The sequence below is a fragment of the Equus caballus genome, chromosome 8 (assembly GCF_041296265.1).
Source record: "Equus caballus isolate H_3958 breed thoroughbred chromosome 8, TB-T2T, whole genome shotgun sequence".
Classification (NCBI taxonomy): Eukaryota; Metazoa; Chordata; class Mammalia; order Perissodactyla; family Equidae; genus Equus; species Equus caballus.
The window spans coordinates 52,409,740-52,429,756 of record NC_091691.1 but is presented as its reverse complement, the minus strand read 5'-3'; the positions used below and the strand labels follow the sequence as shown (position 1 = coordinate 52,429,756).

The 20,017-nt window shown below is 38.7% G+C and overlaps 1 protein-coding gene across 25 annotated transcripts in view; it reads left to right on the top strand.

Moving 5' to 3' along the window:
- DLGAP1 (DLG associated protein 1) overlaps positions 1-20,017 on the top strand; it is an 843,036-nt gene that overhangs the window by 548,307 nt on the left and 274,712 nt on the right. The window contains exon 1 of one of the 25 annotated variants that reach the window (XM_070220822.1): positions 6,628-6,892. The exons of 23 other annotated variants lie outside the window; for them this stretch is intronic. In XM_070220822.1, the coding sequence (XP_070076923.1) occupies positions 6,842-6,892 (51 nt within the window). In that variant the 5' untranslated portion in view covers positions 6,628-6,841. Of the gene's footprint in view, positions 1-6,627; positions 6,893-20,017 lie in introns of those variants that run through there. One more of the 25 variants, XM_070220824.1, reaches the window with a different exon arrangement.

The window sequence follows — 20,017 nt, the reverse complement described above, 5'->3', positions numbered from 1 at the left end:
TAGGTTTTGGCCACTGGTATAAGTGACATATGACATTATATTAGGTTTAGGTGTACAACATAATGATTCGATATTTGTCTACATTGCAAAATGATCATCACAATGAGTTTAGTTAACATCTGTCACCATACATAGTTGAAAATTTTTTTTTCTTGTGATGAGAATTTTTAAGATCTGCTCTCTCAGAAACTTTCAAATATGCAATGCAGTATTATTAACTATAGTCACTATGCTGTACATTACATCCCCAGGACTTTTTATTTTATAGCTAGAAGTTTGTACCTTTTGACCTCCTTCACCTGTTTCACTCATCCCCCACCCCCTGCCTCTGGCAATCACCAATCTGTTCTCTGTATCTATGAGCTCGGTTGGATTTTTTTTTAGAGTCCATATATAAGATCATACAGGATTTGTCTTTCTCTGCCTGACTTACTTCACTTAACATAATGCCCTCAGGGTCCATCCACATTGTCACAAATGGCAAGATCTCCTTCTTTTTTCTGGCTGAATAATATTCCATTCTATATATACCACATTTTCTTTAGCTCTTCATCCATGGATGGAAACTTAGGTTTTCTATATCTTGGCCATTGTAAATAATGCAATGAACGTGGGGGTATTGGCCACTGGTTCTTTTCTGATGTTTTGCTGTTGAAGTCATGTCTATCTATAGCTTGTCCTCTAGTATTTTCCCATAGAAAGGCTCATTTAAATAATATTACCCAAATTCTGACATATTGAAAGCTATCTTTTTTACTTGAGTCTTTATACTTGAAAGAGAGCTTGACCAGATAGAAAATCCTTGGCTCCTGCTTTCTGCCTTAATATTTTATAGATGTTGCTCTGCTATGTGCTGGGGTTAATTGTTTCTGTGGGTAAGTCCAAAACTTCATTTCCTCTCCCTTAAACTGATTTTATCTTTTTGCCTGACTGCTTAAAGAATTCTTTCCAAAAATTTTTCTAAGTCTTCATGTTGACCATTCTAGATGACTTTTCACTGACAAAATGGGGGTACTTTTTCAATAAGTAGATTGAAGGCATTTTTTATTTCAGAAAAGTTTTCTTGAATTATATTTTAAGATAATTATTCTATTCCATTGCTTTGACTTCCTCCTTTGGGCTTATAGCAATGCATATGTTGGATATATTTCCTTGACTCCCTAATCCTTCTTTATCTTTTTTATCTCTGCACCGTTTCTTTGTTTTTTTCATTTTTATCTTTTAAGTGTCTCCATTTACCTTCCTTTCCTTCAATTCTGCCAGTTCCTATTTCACATCCTCCAGCTATCTATCAGCAACTTTTTGTTGCCTTCTCACTTCTTCCCTGAGTTCTTATAATTCTGCTTTGTGATCTTCCTTTATAGCTGTAATTGCCTCATTAGTTATTGTTTTGAATTTGTGTCAAGCTTTTAATCTTATTTGTGGCAACATATTTTTCCAGTGCATTTTCATTATTTACAAGAAATTTGTGCCTGCTCTTTTTCATATTCCTTATAGTACCTGCATGTATATTCCTTTTATATTACTGCTACTTGAATGAGTTGCATTTTCCTAAAGAATCAGAAGAAGGTTCCTGTGGAGGGAATGGTGGGCAGTAGTTTTCCAAGCCTTCATGAATCAAGGGCTTCCTTTGCTGTTGCTACAGTTGTAAACTGTTTCTTCATAATATGATGCATCTTTGTAGACACTCATCCTCTGACTCTCAGACCAGACCTAGTTCTTTTCTCCCTCAATTACTTCATGCATGACCTCACAGGCTGTCTGTCACATGGGGACACAAATGATATAGTCATTTTCAGAAAGAATTTTTCTGGCTCTTAACGAGCTTTGCCCATTCACCCTCACCACCTACATTCGTCCGAGCCTTTTCCACAGCACTTTCCTCTTAGATTGAGGTCCTCAGTCTTTGAGGAGGAGTGTATATTGGACAGAGCTTTCTGAGCTCTGCCACATCGAGGTCCCCTTCATACCTCCCACCTACCTCCCACGTTACTGTGACTTCCCTCCATGGCTTTCTGCTTGACTCTGACTTTGGAGTTTGTGGGTTTTCTACTGGTTCTGCTGAAAATGTGATTTGTGGGTATTTCTCCTCATTTTGTTGTATTGTTGTTTTTGTTGTTTGGAAAGGATTCCAGGCAGAGAAGTGAGAAAATTCAGTTCCTGTGAAAGCCAGTCCTGTTAACATTTAGAAATATTTTCCTCCTGTTTTCTTTCTATAAAGACGACTTTGCGTAAGGAAGCTCAGGATGTCTGTTTACCTATCAACCATGTTAATCTTTAAACATAAAAATAAAGCAGAGTCGGCTTAGCCTACTACTTCTTTGTAAACCCAGGCTGCTTCTCTTAGTGCTCAGAGACCTTCCACCGAACAGCCGATTGTAGGATGATGCCGCTTTGTACAAGCCCATCAAGCTATAATCTTTTGGATGATTCAAAAGACTTGTCCATCTTTGTCTTTTGCTGTCACATTTCCTCGAACAATCTTTAAGATTGCCCACCTTGATTCTGGGGTCCTACCAAAAGCTCTGTAAGTACAAAAAGATATAATTTGCCTAGGCACTTGAGCATCATGTTTTTAGGTGTGCCTTCTTTTTAAAAAGGAAAATATCTTCATGGGAAAATTAAATTATTCACCTAATAAATCTTATGGTGTTTTAATCAACATCCTGCATGCTAATTTTCTAAGCAAAATATATGTGTTTGACAATAGTGGATCTTCACACAGGAGTGACGTCAGAGCCATGGTGACCAGGGAGAGATACAGAATGGTCAGACCTTGTAAACAAGACTCGTCCTGATGTAGAACACATGCTGTAAATTGTTTTGCTAGAAGCACTTATGCTATCATTACTCTCTCACCACAGCCTGCCAGTTTAAGAGCTTTTTCATTTATTCATTCAAAAAATATTAAGTGCCTACTATGCCAGGCCCTATGTAGATTCAAAGAATACAATGATGATCAGAACCAGACATGATTCCTATTCTCTTGCTCCTTATTGTCAGTGGGGACATATTCAAATCAACCACACAGATAAATTTAAATTTGCTACCATGGTAAGGGCTACTGTTGAATTATGCTAGGATCTCTTCCCTGTCTGCAGTCAGGGCTGTCTTCATTGGGACGAATTGTGGCTGAATTCAGCTTCCCATAGGACTAAAGCCCTTATGGATTAAGAGATAGGCAACTGCTATTTCTTAGCATTCTTCTAAACATCTGGCACCTAAGATCAGACTTCTGAATCCCCGACCCCAAAATATTTATTCCCTGCCTTCCCTCCATGCAATGCATCCCTCCTACTTGCCCTTTTAGAAGAGTGTCCAATGGGGAGGCAGGGTCTCTCCATAGTGAGTTTAACTAAGAGACTCAACCCAAGCAAATCTCTTCAAAGTGCCAAGAGTGTAGTGGTTCATGTACCTCCTAAAGCTTCTGCTCATAAGTACAAGTCAATCCCAAGTGACCACTTTTCTCAATACCTACAAAGGAGGTTATGATACTGTAATAGCGTATTGACTTAAAATGTTCAGGGACACATGCCCTAGGAAGTAATGGTTAGGCTTGGGTCTGAAGGAAGACCTAAAGTAAATTAGACAATGAGCCAAGGGGATCATGCAAAGGCAGGAAGAAACAGCAGGCTCAGAAGTAAATCTAGTGTGGCTAGGTCACCAGGATGGTACAAGATGAGTCTGGGAAGATGTGCAGGACTGTATCATTCAGGGCCCTGGAGGTTGTGTTTAAAATTTCAATCTTTATATCCTTGTTTGTGTGTGTAGGAGGGTAAGAGTGGGGAAAGCTGATATCCGCTTTGCCTTCTGAAAGCATCTCTTTAGATAGAGTGAAAAGATAAGTAAAATAAAAGAAGGAGAACCAGTAAGAAGACAAATATAGTATTCCAAGTGAAAGAAAATGGTGACTGGGACTAGGATGGTGACAGTGATATTGAGGCAAGCAGATAGTTTCCAGACCTTCCAGATCTATCGGACTTGGTGGTAGGCAGGGAGAGGGAAGTGTCCAGAATGATACCTGTATTTCTGACTTGCATAAAAGATAGTGTTTCCATTTACTGAAGAAGGGAATTCTAGAAGAGCTATGGTGCATGGAGGGCGAGGAACAAATGAGTGTGATTTTGAAGATGCTGTGTATGAAGTACTTTGAAGTATTTAAGTGAAGTTGTCAAGTACCTGAAGTTCCTATGGGAGATCTGGAATGAAAATATGAATTTATGAGTCATCTGCATATAAGAGGTTTTCCTGGGATTCAAATTTTTCTTCACCACGCTGCTTCTCCTACCATTTCCAATTTGAAGATTATGTTTTTGATAGAGAAAATGGTAAAGTTTGAGAGTGGATGTTTTGTTCTCCTCCTCCCTCCTCCCCACTGCTCCTCCTCCTGCTGCTCCTCCTCCCCTTCCTCCTCGTTCATCATCATCTGTTCACATTATACCATCTGGATCAAGCCTTGGGATTGTCCTTGTTCTTCTATTTGTTCCAATTCATATCTTCTAAAAAGGCTTTTTTTTTTTCCTGTCCTTGGCTTTTTAAATTCCTTTTATTTTTTTTTAATTCACTAACTTCATTTTATTCTTGGCTCTAGCCCTGCTGGTGCATTTATTGTGGATGCTCATCACTTACCTGTGCTCTTCCTTGATTGTGAACCCATCTCGCATGCTTGAAACAAGTTCCTTTAATTTGAACACTTCAAAAGCCTCCTTCTACTTCAGAAACGCTTCTCTTGGGTTGCTTTTTTTTTAAAGCCTTTCTTCTTTTATTCTCATCTAGATCACTTGATATTGTATCATCAGAATTAAGGTCTGTGACCCTACTTTTGCATTGAACCTTCTGCCCCTTCACATTACCTAATCAAAAACAAGCCGCCTCCTTATTCTTCTCCTTTTCTCCTTTCCTCTTTGTTCTCTTCTTCCCCCTCTTTCTCTTTCTTCTCTTCCTCCTCCTCTTCTTCTTCTTACTCTCACTCTCTCTGATTTGGGGGAGTTTTCCTTATTGAAAATTAGCCACAATTAGACACCAGCATAAATGGTCCTTGAGGTAGGTTTACTGCTCATGAGTCCCTAAGGGTTTCCCATGTTTGGGGTTATCTTTACTCTTTCACCACCTCTCCCTACCTACCTTTACAGAATTTATTAAATATGTCTAATTCTTATATTTACAAACATTATATGACAATGTTTCTGTGACAAATTAATAATTTTAACATTTTTATTGATATATAATTTGCAAACCATAAAATTAACCTAAAGTATAAAATTTAATGGTTTTAGTATATTCACGGAGTTGTGCAAATCACCACAATCTGAGATAAGAACAGTGTCGTCACTCCAATATGAGACCCTGTACCCATTAGCATTCATTTCCCAGTACTCCTACCCGCAGCCCAGGGCAACCGCTAATCTACTTCCTATCTCCATAGATTCTGCCTATTCTGGACATTTCATAGAAGTGGAATTTTACAATATGTAATCTTTTGTGACTGGCTTCTTTCAATCAGCATACTGTTTTCAAAATTCATCCACGTTATGGCATGTATCAATACTTTACTTATTTTTAATGCCAACTAATATTCCATTGTATGGATATGCCACATTTTTTAATCCATTCATCAGCTGATGGAACTTAAGGTTCTTTTCACTTTTTGGCTTTGTAAATAATGGTGCTATGAACTATGAACATACAGATTTTTGTGTGGACACGTGTTTTCATTTCTCCAGGGTGTATGCCTAAGAATGGAACTTTCTGTTAATATTTGGAGGCAAACCAATCATTTCGTTATTGCTTTTTCTTTATCGTTTCTCATTAGAGGCAGCCATGTTCTTATTAATTCAGGAGGGGAGAGTTTTAGGGTTTGGTTTCTCAACGTGATAAAGACAAGAAAGGTTTAAAAGTTTTCAAGGTAGCATTGCTTTGCTCAGTCTCGCTGTCCTCGTCTATTGATAAATCTAGGCCTGGTCTTGGTGTTGGGATTGCACATTTTACTTGGTAAAGCTGGATTTTAATAAATGCTGCCTGCTCCAATTCTGTGAAGTCAGACACCTGGGAGAGGACGCTGCATAGCTCCTTTGCCCATCTGGAAATGAGACACATGCTTCAACTAATTAAGATTTTTATGGGATGTTTTCTATGGAAGTCACTTTTTTTAGGGAAAAAAAAGTGTTTTCCAAAGGTTTAATTTATTTGAAGAAAATTAATGAATTCTTAAAGAATATGATGAGAATTTTATGTCCGGAGGACAGGTATCTATGGCTGTTTTACCTCTGGAGCCCTAAAGCCTCTGTCTTTATTTGCTGTCTGAATGTTGTATTCCATTTGCGTGTGTGTGCACACTTATCTTCAAAATTGTAAAATGCATCTGTCTTTCCATCAGTAGTCAGACAATCAGGTATTTTTTTTTTTTTTAGAAAATTGCAGAGATCGCTCCCCCACATGGATTTCCCCTAGACAGAATATACATTATCCACTGTTTGTGCTGCAAAGTAAATCAGTAGGTTAAGAATCCACCAAGATAATGAAAGAGCGCACGATGTTATTTTGCTGGGACAGACAGCATGCAGGACACTGTTTTTGCTGTGCAAAACTGCACGGGCTTAAAAATCTGCACTAAGGATTCACTTCAGTGTCATTCTTCGGTTATAAGATTTAATTTCAGTAAGGATCTTCACATGAATAAAAATGTAACTTTGCAAGTCTAGAGTTGTGAGCCATGGCCAACCACACCCCACCTCCCAAGTTCTGTGTTTACTGCCTTACTCACCCACTTTGCATCGGCAAATCATAGAGAGAAGCTAAATGCTCTCAGCTGCACTGTACCAAACCAAAGCTGAGATGAATAATGAACTTAATTTTCCATAAAGACATTCTGTTTGGCATTTCAGCTAATAAGGTAAGCTAATGGCAATTCTGGGCTATGGAAAAGAAAATAAATAGTTTCTTTGTGTTTGATTTCTGTGCTAATCCATAATTTTTCTTTTAACATGCTGGAGTTAATTTCATGTTTCATGATGTCTGTGAATTGGGGATGAACAATTTTCTACAGAGTACCCCCAATGCACCCTTTTCCTTTGATTAGGTTGCTTATGGTACTAGAGGGGCTAAGGGAGAAATCCAGCTTGTTAGTAAGAATGGCATCTGTATAATAATATTTGTATCATTTATAGTGCAAAGTGAATTTAGTTAAACAGCAGAATATTTAGATGCAGCAAAGACAGACAAAATTGTTTGAGTACTGCTTATTGAATATTTAGCATGATATATTATAAATTGATGTTGAATGTGCTTGAAGGAAAGCAGAATACATACATCATGTTGGTTTCTGAGTCATTTCATTTCTAAGTACATGTTATTCTAGAGAAGGTAGTAATTTTCAATTGTTAAAATTATTCCACAGCTTCAGTTTAGGTAGATTTTATTTTGTAAGGTTGTATTTTTTAAAATAGCAGCATACCAGTAATGTGAATTTTCATTATTACTTCCTTGATTTGCCATGGCTGCAATGATTTCAGTTCATGTGGAAAAGGTACTTGTTTGTCCACTAAAGTTCATGGGATTAAAAACCATCAGACCTCTGAGACTTCCATTGCTACCTTGGCTACTGTATCTTCAAACACAAGAAATGATGAACAGTTGCTAGGCTGGCTTTGCTTTTTGTGATAGAGATTTTCAGGGATTTTTATTTTAGTCAGATCGTAGCACAAATCCCTGAAACTAGCAAAAGCTTTGCAAAATGGGGAAGAAATTGCGATCTTTTCTGTAAGAATGGCAAAAGTGAAAAATATGATTAAGATTTATGTTTTCTGGGCTCACTGTCGTGTCACGTGAAAATCAGAGACTCTATTGTCTCAAAGTAGGTGACCTCAAAAGAGATTTAGAAGGTCTGTTCAAAACAGCCAAAGTATCTGGGAAATTTTGGAGAAATGGAAGGGAAATGTTTCTCATATTCCTATTGTCCGAGCTTCCATTTTGTTTTTTGGCATGGGAAATGAGATGTGGGCACCAGATATTTTTGTTTTGTGGAAATCTTTAAACGTCACAATCGGACTTTTACAGAAAGGGAGGATCTTTTCTTTCCCCTCCCCATTTAAATTGTTCACAATGTCTGTTTTTCCTGGAAGCACAAACCAGATGCTAAGTTTGAGCACAAGTATTTAGTTACCACTAGTGACTTATTTCCACTTACCTATCACCCATGTTCCACCTACCAATTTTAGGCATTTCTCTTAAAAAGCCTCTAACGTAGTAAACCTATGAGAAGTAGGAGTGTGGCATGTTAGTTTATCACAGTTCATTTTTAAGAACCCCAAGACAGACATATGTTACCTATTCATACTTGAAGCTTTTAAAATATGTTCAATTTCTGTTTGTAGAACTCTGTTGGAAGCTCAAATATGATGGGTTATTTGGATTTGTAAGGTGTTTGGGTCTTTTTTCCTCTTTCCCTCCATTCCCTTGCACACTTGTCAGTCCAGACCATCCTTGGCTGCCCCATACTCTTTTTGCTTCTTTAATTCTAATATTTTTCCCATTTCCCTTCTCCCCAGTATCACTGGTCCAGAACCTATGCACTGCACTGTGTCCATTTTAAAGCTAGAAGAAACAAACAAACTAAAAAACCAATTTTTGTAACCACCAAGTTGTTGTCTTCTATTTCCTGTCCTTTGTACAATAAGAAAAGTTTTATACCAACATGACTTTTTATCCACTTTTGCAACTTAAAACCAGCCTGATGTTGAAAACATGCAAGGCTGTGTGACCAGCATCGTTTTCATGATTCTTTTTTCTTAGTGGTCAACCCACTCATGCTCCCAGATGACATGCAAAGTTGTCGGTCCTTTCAAGCTTCCTTCAAGGTGCCAGTGCAAGGCATGTGTTACTGACAGACTCACACGTTAACTCTCCATATTAGTTAATTAAGGGAGAAAATCTAGAGAAAGCAGCACCACTACGTTCCCTTCACACATACACACACACACACACACACACACACACTTAGCAAAGTCCACAGAGCACCCATCAGCTGAGGACAGTGGTAACTGAGGCAGCAGCATTGTCACAGATGGCCCACCATCATAAGAAGTTCTTGGCACCATGGCAAGGAGGCCCGAGCAGAAGGCAGCAAACAGATTTGTTCCCAAATACACGTGAAGCCCGTTCTTGGGGACAATCAGAATTAAGTGGAGGAGGATCAAAGATGAGAGAGGACTAAAATATCACTAGACTTTGCTTATTATTGTTAATGTTACTTCATGTATGCTCACAGGCTGAAGGACCCCATATCTGCGTTAGGAAAATAAAGGCATCGCTCAAAACCTGCCATCTCTAAAACTGGGCTCAGAACTTTCCCCACTAAGCTTCCTTACCTCGTGTTTCCTATCCCTGTAAATAGCACCACTGTCTACCTATTTCTTTCAACCAAGAAACATGGGGGAAACCTTGGTTTTTCTCTCTACCTCACCCTCATATCTCCAACGTAGATTCATAAAAGTTGGTTGAATAAATGAATGAATAAATGAGGGGGAAAATCACCAAGCCCTAGAAATTTTATTTCTGTTCACTTCTCTGTGTTCCCTCCGCCACTATCCTAGTTAAATCTACGTAGTTTCTCACCTAGATTATTATAGATACCTCTTAAGTGGTCTTCCTACTTTAGTTTTCCTTTAGTTCAGTCCATTCTGTATACTGTAGCCCAAATGATCTTTCATAAATACAAATAGAATCACTAAATCTTCTGCTTATAAATACTTCAATGGTTCCTCCTTACTCTTGGGATAAAGCACAAACTCTTTACCATGACTTACAGGGTATGACGCAATTGGCGGCCTTTTTTCTTCACAGCCTCATTTCTTAACCCTGACTCTGTCCACTCTGCATTTCAGTCCTACTAATCTACTTTTAATTTTCTCACGGTGCCATGTTTTCCTGCCCAGGGCCTTTGCATGAGCTGCTGCCTCTTTTGTCTCTTCTATCCATTCAACTCAAACTCCTCTCTCCCCTACATACTCCCTTTTCAACCTTCTAGTCATGTCTGAGATGGTACTTCCTCCAGGAAGTCCTCTCTGACTGGCCAAGTTTGAGTCCAATACCCTCTCCCACTAATTCTCACAGCATCCATTATTTCCTTATCATGCTTCTTCTATTTTATATAAGATTGCCTATTCCACTAGCCTATGAGTTTCATGAGGTAGATATCTAGTCTTGTATTCACAGTTGTGGTCATGAACAAGCGTAAGTAAATTCTGTCTGAATGCTTGAATAGATACTAGGACTCCTTAACAAGCTTTATTACCTTTTTTTTCCTTGAGGAAGACTAGCCCTGAGCTAACATCTGCTGCCAATCCTCCTCTTTTTGCTGAGGAAGACTGGCCCTGAGCTAACATCCGTGCCCATCTTCCTCTACTTTATACGTGGGATGCCTACCACAGCGTGGCTTGCCAAGCGGTGCCATATCCGCACCCGGGATCCGAACTGGTGAACCCTGGGCCGCCAAAGCGGAACGTGCAAATTTAACTGCTGCACCACCGGGCCAGCCCCCATTACGTTTTGTTTTGATGGGGTTGCAGAAACTAAATGCAATGAATCTTTATGTGACTCATTCCTGAAAAGTACTATGCTAAAGCGGTTCATGTAAATTCTTTAGTCTTCATGTTCTTATTCCCATTTTATAATAGAGAGAACGAGGCTCAAGTTATAAGGGACACTGAGAGTGAGGAATGGGCCCCTCAGTCTGTTTGATTCTAGGGGTCAACTCTTTGTATTCTCCACATAGCCCACTGCCTCCTTAGGATGAAAGAAAATTTAAATTTTAGAAATGAATAGTGGATTGTAGAAAAATTCTTGATTTTTCCCTGCCTGCCTGTTCTTTTGCTTTCTGACCTCCAGTAGTCTGCCCTGAGTGTATCTTTCCCCTATTGTTAATCTGAAAGTACCTTTCTTTGTGCTCTATTCTCTATTCTCCAGCTTTCTTCTGCAGCCCCTGTGTCACAGGAGTGTTCTGCCTTTCTTGCTCTCTCCATAGTGAAACAGTTCTGTTTCATTTCCATTGTCCTTTTCAACACGGGTTTTTTCCTGGTTCTGCTCTATGATTACTCTTTCTGTGGTGCTTTTGCCTGAGCTCAGTTAGCCCCTAATGTTCCTCAGCCACAGCCCGATGTCACACTACGTAGGGGGCTTCCATTGGTCTTTCATGGGAGAAGCAAATTGCTGCTCGTTACCACCCAACCACTTAATTAGCAGTGCTCTCTGCAGAAGAAATATCTAGAAGTACAGTTAGAGAAGGGACGTACAATTTCTGGGCCATGTTCCGTTTCATGTTGACTGTGACAGTGTTTAGGGTCCTTGGGATCCAAACCAACACACAGACACACAGAGTCACAAAACGTGAGAGACAATACAGCCTTGTGTGAGGAGCAAAGGCTTTCAAGTCGACAGACCTAGGTTTGAATCCTCTTTCTACCATTTTCCTATCTATGTGACCTTGAACAAGTCAATTAATTTTTCTGTGCCTCAGTTTCTTCATCTGTAAAACAGGTGATAAGGGTGCCTACCTCGTGAAGTGTCCCCCGGCACAGAGCAAGCACTCAACCATGATGATAGTGTTGGTGGTTGTGCTATATGGAAAAATGTGGCTCCAAGTATGGCCACATCGTAATCCAAAGAAATTGTGAATGTTACGTTATATGGAAAATGTGACTTTGCATATGTGATTAAGGATCTTGGGATGGGAAGACTGTCCTGGCTTATCTGGATGGGCCCTAAATGTAATCAAAAATGTCTTTATAAGAGGGAGAGACTTGGCTAAAGAAGAAAGCCATGTGACCACAGACGCAAAGAGAGATTTGAAGATGCTGTGGTGCTGATCTTGAAGATAGAGTAAAGGGCCTTAAGCCAAAGAATGCAACGCAGCTCTAGAAGGTAGAAAAGCCAAGGAAATGGATTCTCCCAGAGAGCTTCCTGAGCGAGCTCAGCCCTGTAATATCTTGGTTTCAGCTCAGTGAACCAATTTTGGACTTCTGGCCTTCAGAACTACAAGAGAATAAATATGAGTTGTTTTAAGCTGCTAAGTGTGTGATAATTTGATATAGCAGCCATAGGAAATTAATACAGTGGTGATATTTTGGGAAATGAAAGATGACTCCAAATGAGCTGATAACATAAGAAAGGGGATATTACAAAGGCTGGTGTGTGGGGAGGAGAGGCCCTCCAAGTACTAAATGTGTGCCTGAACACGTGGTTGGAGGTACTGCAGTGCTGGTGTGTTACAGGAAGTCCAGAAGGAGAAGGTCGAAGGGTGAATCCATGTTTAGACATAAACAGAAGTGAGGTCTTTCAGAGAAGGCAGGTGGTGAATGGTGGTTGATGGTGGGACATGACAGGAGAGGGTGGCTGAGCAGATAGTGGAACGCCCTGTTCAGAAGAAAGGCTGGTTTGGGGAATTTCCCTGGGCAACCAGGTGTGCTGAGGAAGGGATGAAGTGTGGATTTAGAAAAGAGGACCTGTGTCTCGGGAAAAAAGGGAGCCATTTTCTGTTGTTCTCAGCACCATATTACTGATGGAAAAAGACAATCCAAGAAAAGGAATTCTGAAAAATTCTGTTGTGCTTTAAACCAAGTCAAGACTATTAGCAGGAGACTGAGTGCCTTCAACTTAATCTATTTCTAGCGGAAGCCAGAGAGGCCTAGGTGTGAAAGGACGTTTGCTCCGTTTGAACTCTCCGCGTATTTATGTGTTACTATTTCCTACAGAACACACTGTGCCTTTTCGTACGGCTGTGCCTCCAAATACACTATTTCCTCTCCCTCTTCTTTGCCTGGGGCCCAGCTGGCAAAGTCTTGCCCATCATTCAAGTCTCAAGCATGACCTCCTTGAACCAGCTTCCATGCTAATTACACTATCTAGTATGTATTTTCTAGCAATTTCCATGCTTCATTGTAACCACACTTGAGTGCCTGTTGCTTCCTCCCCTGCACTAATTCCACGTCTCCCTCCAAAAGACAGAGAGGTCCCCGAGGGCAAATTCCAGTCTGTTGATACTTGTGTCTTCTGCTCCCCCAGTGCTTGGCATGTAGCAGTACTCAATAAATATGAATGATTTGGTGAGAGAGTAGATCTTAAATGCTCTCACCACGAAAAAGAAATGCTATTTAAGTGATGTGATGAGATGTTAGCTAACACTAGGTGCTAATCATTCTGCAATATATAAGGGTATCAAGTCAATACATTGTACAACTTAAACTTACACAATGTTATATGTTAATAATATCTCAGTAAAGCTGGAAACAGCAAAAAAGAAAAAGATGAGGGGGCTTTAAGAACAAAAAATAAATACGAATGAATAGATAGATGAATTGATTCATTAATTGTATCCTGTGGACAGGGTTATCATGGGATAAAGAAAATAATAAAGTTCATGAATCCTAGGGTAAATGTCTAAAAAAAATTAGGGTCTTCCACCCTATTCCTCAAAAGCAAGAAATTATAAAAGAAGATAACACCAGATCTGCTTCATGCATGAAACATGTATTAATTCCTTTATCATCTATTATGTAATTCAAACAACTCGATATCTGAGCTAGAATTTAAGAACCAGTTTTCTTCACTTCCAGATCTAATTTGCCATCCCCTTTATGACATTTTTTTAATCAAGGCTGTCTATAAAAGGAGAATAACAAAATACTATGTTAAATGCACACTAATTTATTTTCAAGTATAATAAAACTACAGGTTGATTTTTACCTGTTGTATTTTACATTTAAGAGAAAACTGTCTAAAATTCACAGTTTTTTTCTTAAAAAGTTAAATTTGTCATGTTCAGTGCGTGCTACTATTATTTATGAATGCTACTATTATCTTTTTATTACAAAAATAAATAGTAAGGGCAGTAATAAAACACATCATGTTCACATTCATAATAAAATTATCTTACATGAATTAAACACATCACTAATAAATTATCAAGTGATTAAATATCTACAGCATCTTCCCACAGCAGAGCAAGCAAGCAACTCAAAAGGCCCACTTAGTATGGCCAAGTCTCAGGAACAAATTATAAAGTACTTTAGCTTCATCCTACATCCATCCGAAGTATTTAGTAAATTTAGAATTACGTAGTTAACAACCTGGCTCTGAGAGTTTACCCATTACTGTGAACAGAAAAAGTTGCAGCGCTCTACCAAATAGGGTAATTGTGGGGGAACGTGAAATCCTACGCTTCCCACATGCCTCAAACTGTACGATTTGAATGCTTCCTGTGTGTGCAAGGCACAATGCCAGGCATTGTGGGTGATCCAGATATGAGAAGCAACCATGCCCAGTTAGTGTGCTTTACAACTGCAGAGAATTTCTAGTCATATTTGTTTATAAGCCTTACAATGGAATATTTCTTAACAACTGAAAGACCCTGGTCAGTGTGATTCAAACCGGGCCTTGCTAAAAGAAAGTTGCCTTGAAGAAAGAACAACTAGAATTTTAATATTTTCTTGTCTCAAGTAGACTAGTTATATTTTTACTAGCTTTTATTACTCTGTAATAAAAGGTCCTGTGCTGGTGATAGGAGAGGAATTTTGCTGGGCTAGCACAGGAAAACTCAGTCACTTTACCCACTCACTGAAGTTCTCTTAACCGCAGATGGTCAGCTATTATTCTGAAACAGTTTCTGAAGTTATAAATTAGACGTCATCAACTAGTAATATACCATTTTTTTTTTTAAAAAAAAGCCTCTTTTCCAAACTGCCATGGAATCTGGAGAGAGAAAAAAATGTTTAGTAGCTGCATTCATCACTGCACATGACTTTTATAACCTGGGATATTTTGCTTTCTCGAAACAAAATTATAAATCATGCCTGTTTTTTAAAATTTGGTATTTTTGAAAGTTTTGTTTATGAAGAGGATACATTTGTATAAACTATTAGATTAGTAAGTCCATTGCTTGACGAAATTAATGTATTCACACCTGAGTCAAAAATCACAATACAAATAAAGCTGAAAGAAGCCAGAAGAGGGGAAATACTTAAATACCGCCTTATGTCTAAAAGCCTCATTTTCATGGAAAAGAAATAAACACTCTAACTTATTGAGGAGAGAGAGCTAATTCATGATAGTGATGGTTTAAACATAAAAGGAAAAGAGGAAAGAAAATAACATATGTTTGAATTCTAAAATCCTGTTACATCATGACACCTAAAATTGGAAAGAAGATGAAAAACACATCTTGAAAGCTTAGTCCACACGCTTGGCCCCCCCTGCCTTCACAGAATCCCTGTACCATTTTATTAACACACTTTTTCACATGTAACAGTTGGATCTAATGAGAGGCTAAATCTTGCCTTTGTGTTAGAAATTGATTTATTTTTTCCCTCATTCTGGATTTTCCTGTAGCCAGCCCCAGGGCTTCCAGAGCCTGCTTCATTGTTCATTAGTATTTATCACTTTTACAGATTGCCACGGGGTGCTCAGAACTATACCACGCTATTTGAAAGAAAACACAAAATCCCTGCTTTTGGGGGAGGTGGGGAAGACCATTAAAAGCATTCACAGAACATAAGAAAAGGAAAATACAGGCGCAGTAGAACAATGTGGCCCGTAGGAGGGCTGCTTCGGCCACCTCTGAGAGGTAGATTCTGAGGGGAGATGGAAGAATGTGTGGTAGAGAACTCTTTCTCCCTCTTAGCCTGACCACCCACCATGATGGCTTCAGGTCAGCGGGCTACCTCCGAGCAGGAGCAGGTGGCAGGCCCAAAATGGAGCGAGCCAGGTATTCAAGTCACGTAACAAAAGGAGCGAAAAGTGCAGTTACTCCTCAGTGGGCAAATACCATTCATGTGACAGCATTCAGGGTCAGGAGAATGCTTGACGAAGGAATCAAGACAATCTAATTCCATTACCTTTTATGAGTATTCAGAGAAAACTTCTATAAAAACTGAGGACGGAAACGGTGCATAGTGATGACATACACCTATGCCCTCACACAGATCTGGTTTCCTCTTTCATATTACCCAATAAATGCAATTTCCTCCTGAAGTGTGTTTTTTAATAAATCAGATCTGTAGGATTCTAAGATAGGTGTATTTTTCTGGGTAGGAAAGTGATGCATTTGGTTTCATTTCCTCCTGGTGTCATAATCCTTCGCCATCAGCAATGCTACCAAGATTGAAACACTGATTTTAATATTTTATACTTTAATTGACTATAGTGCTCCTGTATATCTACTCGGTTTGAAATTTTGGGTGACAGTATATTTGAAGCTCAGTCTATTTTAATTCTTATCCTAGACTCTGGAATCGTATGACAGCAGGTTTAAGGCTAATATTAACCACTTCTTACTTTTGGCAGGTTGGAATAAATGTTATTGAATAGGTCTGTAAAGTCAGGTAAAATATACTCAAAATCATCTTTATATTCATTCTTGTGACCACAGTGCCTGCCACATTGCAGGCACTCAATAGCTGATGGAAGAATGATGACAGAAAAGTACACAGTTAGAAAGAGGAAGAAGAGCAAAATCTCCTTATGCAATTATAAGGAACTCTTTCTAACCATGTTTAGGTTTCCATTAAATTAATTACCGTCACCAAAAAGTAGAACTCAGGTGAGATGCCCTTGTACATCCGATGATTGTAATTGGTTCCAAAAGAGCTACAGTTTACATGTTAGAAAAGCAAATAATTTACATGAAGTCCTCATAAAATAAAACTTGCCTTATTTATATGATGTAAATGGTAAATGTGGCATTAGAGTTCTGCTTCTTTCTCCAAAAGATATTTTTTAAAAAGCTCCCACAAATGTCATCCCATCTATTTTTAAGCAGAGTGCTTCTGGATAAACAGCTGAATTGTCTAAACCCAATGGGAAAATTCAGCAATTAAATAAGCTATTTCATCTCCTTGAAAGTAAGTTGTGCACACTGACACAGAACATATGGATTTTTGCATAGAATTATGTGTAAATTTTCATAACTTTGAAAATGAAATTCTAGTACAAGCTGAAAAAATAGGAACAAAAAATATATTCTTTAATAATAGTTCTTTAAAGATTTTAATTTCTGCTTCTCCTACCCAGCTTTCATCAGTTTCCCGTTAAAGCCTGTTCTTTAGGTTTTCTTTGCAAGTGATGGAGTAGTAGCCGTAGATTGAGATAATGCAGAGACTATCACAAATTCTATAAAACAGAGCTGTACTGGCTATAAATCGGTGGTCCTACCACAGATTTCATTTTTTTAAAGAAAAGTGGGTTGGAGCCAGCCCTGATGGCCTAGGGGTTAAAGTTCAGTGCTCTCACCACTTCGGTGACCCAGGTTCAGTTCCTGTTCATGAAACCCCACCACCCATCTGTCAGTAGTCATGCTGTGGCAGTGGCTCACAAAGAAGAACCAGAAGGACTTACAACTGGAATATACAACTACGCCCTGGGGCTTCGGGGAGAAAAAAAAAAATGAGGAAGATTGGCAACAGATGTTAGCTGAGGGCAAATGTTTCCCAGCAAAAAAAAAAAAAGTGAATTGGAGGTTTTGCCACAGAATTCACTAAGTTTTTAAAATTTAACTCATTTTTTATTGAGATCACGTTGGTTTATAACATTATGTAAATTTGAGGTGTACATCATTATATTTCGACTTTGGTGTAGACAGCATCGTGTTCACCACTCAAAGTCTAATAAAAGGTATATGTGTTGGGGCTGGCCTGGTGGTGTAGTGGTTAAGTTTGCACACTCCACTGTGCTGGCCTGGGGTTCACCAGTTCAGATCCGGGCACAAACCTACCCACTGCTTGGCAAGCCATGCTGTGGTAGGCGTCCCACATGTAAAGTAGAGGAAGATGGGCACGGATGTTAGCTCAGGGCCAATCTTCCTCAGCAAAAAGAGGAGGATTGGCAGTGGGTGTTAGCTCAGGGCCAATCTTCCTCAAAAAAGAAAAAAAGTTATATATGTTAATTCTGAAAACATACAAACTGTACAGAACGGCATGGAGTTAAAAGTAAAAGCCCCTGCTCCCCAGTCTCCCCATTCCTACTTCCTAAAGATAACCACCACAGTTATCATTTTAACATTTTCCTTCTGATATTTTATACATGAATTCAAACAAAAATATATATGTGTATATGTGTTTTTTCTTCTTTTTTAACAAACTGGTATCGTGTGTAAATACTGTTCAGCACTTGGCCCTTACACTTTATAGACTATATTGGTCCTCTTTCCATGTCGGTGCATGTAGATCCGCCTCATTCTTCTAATAGCTATGAAATGCTTCACTATATGGGAGTGTTCATTCGTTTAGCAAATGTTTAGTGCTCCTCTGCCGTGTGCTGGGCACACTTCCAGACACTGAGAATACAGACTTGAAGGAAACGAAGTCCCTGCCTTCATGAAGACCTCATTCTACTATATTTCAACATTACATATGGAGGAACTAGCATGTTAACAGTACATACTTAGCAACGTTATTCACGATCACGTTTTTAGCTTTACAAACAATGCTGTAATAAGTCACCTAGGAAATAAATCTTTGTATCAATTTATCAGCTGAATAAATTGCAGACTTTATTTTGATATATTTAGCCTTTCAGTCAATGCTTTCTTTATATCATCAACTTCTATAGAAATGGATTATGAGTTTTTCATTGTTAATTAAATTAATGCAGTAGTAGGATTTTTACACTGAGGTACTCTGTGTTCTGTAAATCTACATCCTCACGTACCTTAAGGAAGATATTAAAATTTTGTCAGAATTGAATCCTCCTATACTAGCCTGTGATAATGCTCCAAAGGGCAATTGGGTCAGATGCCCAGTATCCCTCTATTTCTATTGATCACATGTGCTGGTAACTTCTGATTTAAATATTTCACGATACCCAAATGCTTCCCGGACACAATTTTTATGTCTCCTTTTGGTTTCTATGTAACGTAAGAACAAAGGAAAGATGCTCTGTAAATCAAAACAAAACAAATAAATGCATTTCCTCATTCATAGAAAATTCAAGAAAATTATGCCTCCTACAAAATTGGGCAGAAAAATCAATTGTTAACTTACGTGATTCTCGTTCAGAAAGCCATCCCTGAAAACCCCAGAGAGGCAAGGTGCTTATGAGTTTCTCTTGCCTCTGTGCCCCATTTATTTATTACAACTGAAATCAGGTCAATATTTACATCTAGGAGCACCTTAGATAAAAGGAGAGAAGAAATCCGAGTTGTTAGTCAGGTGGGTATACAAGGGAGAAAGTAGTGTCTGCCCCCGACCTCGGTGGTGGGGAGGGCACTAAGATGCCCCACCTTTCCCACCTACTCCTACCCCACAGGGCTCACTCCACTCCCAGAACATGTTCTCTATGCTTCAGACTTGCTCCATTGAGATCAGGGACATTCAACTGGTTTGGGTAGAAACTAGGAAGCCGCTTAAATTTTTTTTTTCTGATTTAAGAACTATGTCCTCCTAGCAAAAAAGTTCCCTGTGGACATTCTGACACAAAACAGTTTGTTTTGTTTTGTCTTTTTCTGGATGTTGTCCAAATCTGCCTCAGGGAAAAAGAAAATAATTTCTTTTTGTCAAATGGGATATCATAAGCGGAGCTTAATTTAATGCTTTCCTATTAATTCAGAATTTTTTACTCTGCATAAACAATTGCAAACTTGAGTGGGAGGTTAAGTGCCCACTCATCCAGCTGTAGTGAGGTGTTTATGAATTGCAGAAAGCCAGCATTGTTACTAGGAAGTATGAATATCCAAAGAACCCAAATCAGGTCAGTTTGACTCATTACCAAAAAGGTAAAGAAAGAAAAAAAGAAGACCAAATAAAAGCCCTTCTCAAATGAAATATATCTACATTGTTACTGTCCGTAGGTAATTCACAACTTCTGTAATAGGAAAAGCATCATCACTGAATATAAAGTGTGCATATGTATTCATGTATGTGTGAGAGACAGAACCCTAAAGGCTGAATTCCAGTCAGTATTTGGCAATGGAAGGAATAATGGAGCATGCATGCCATTAGCAAAGATTCTTCTACATCCAAAGATAATCATTTAT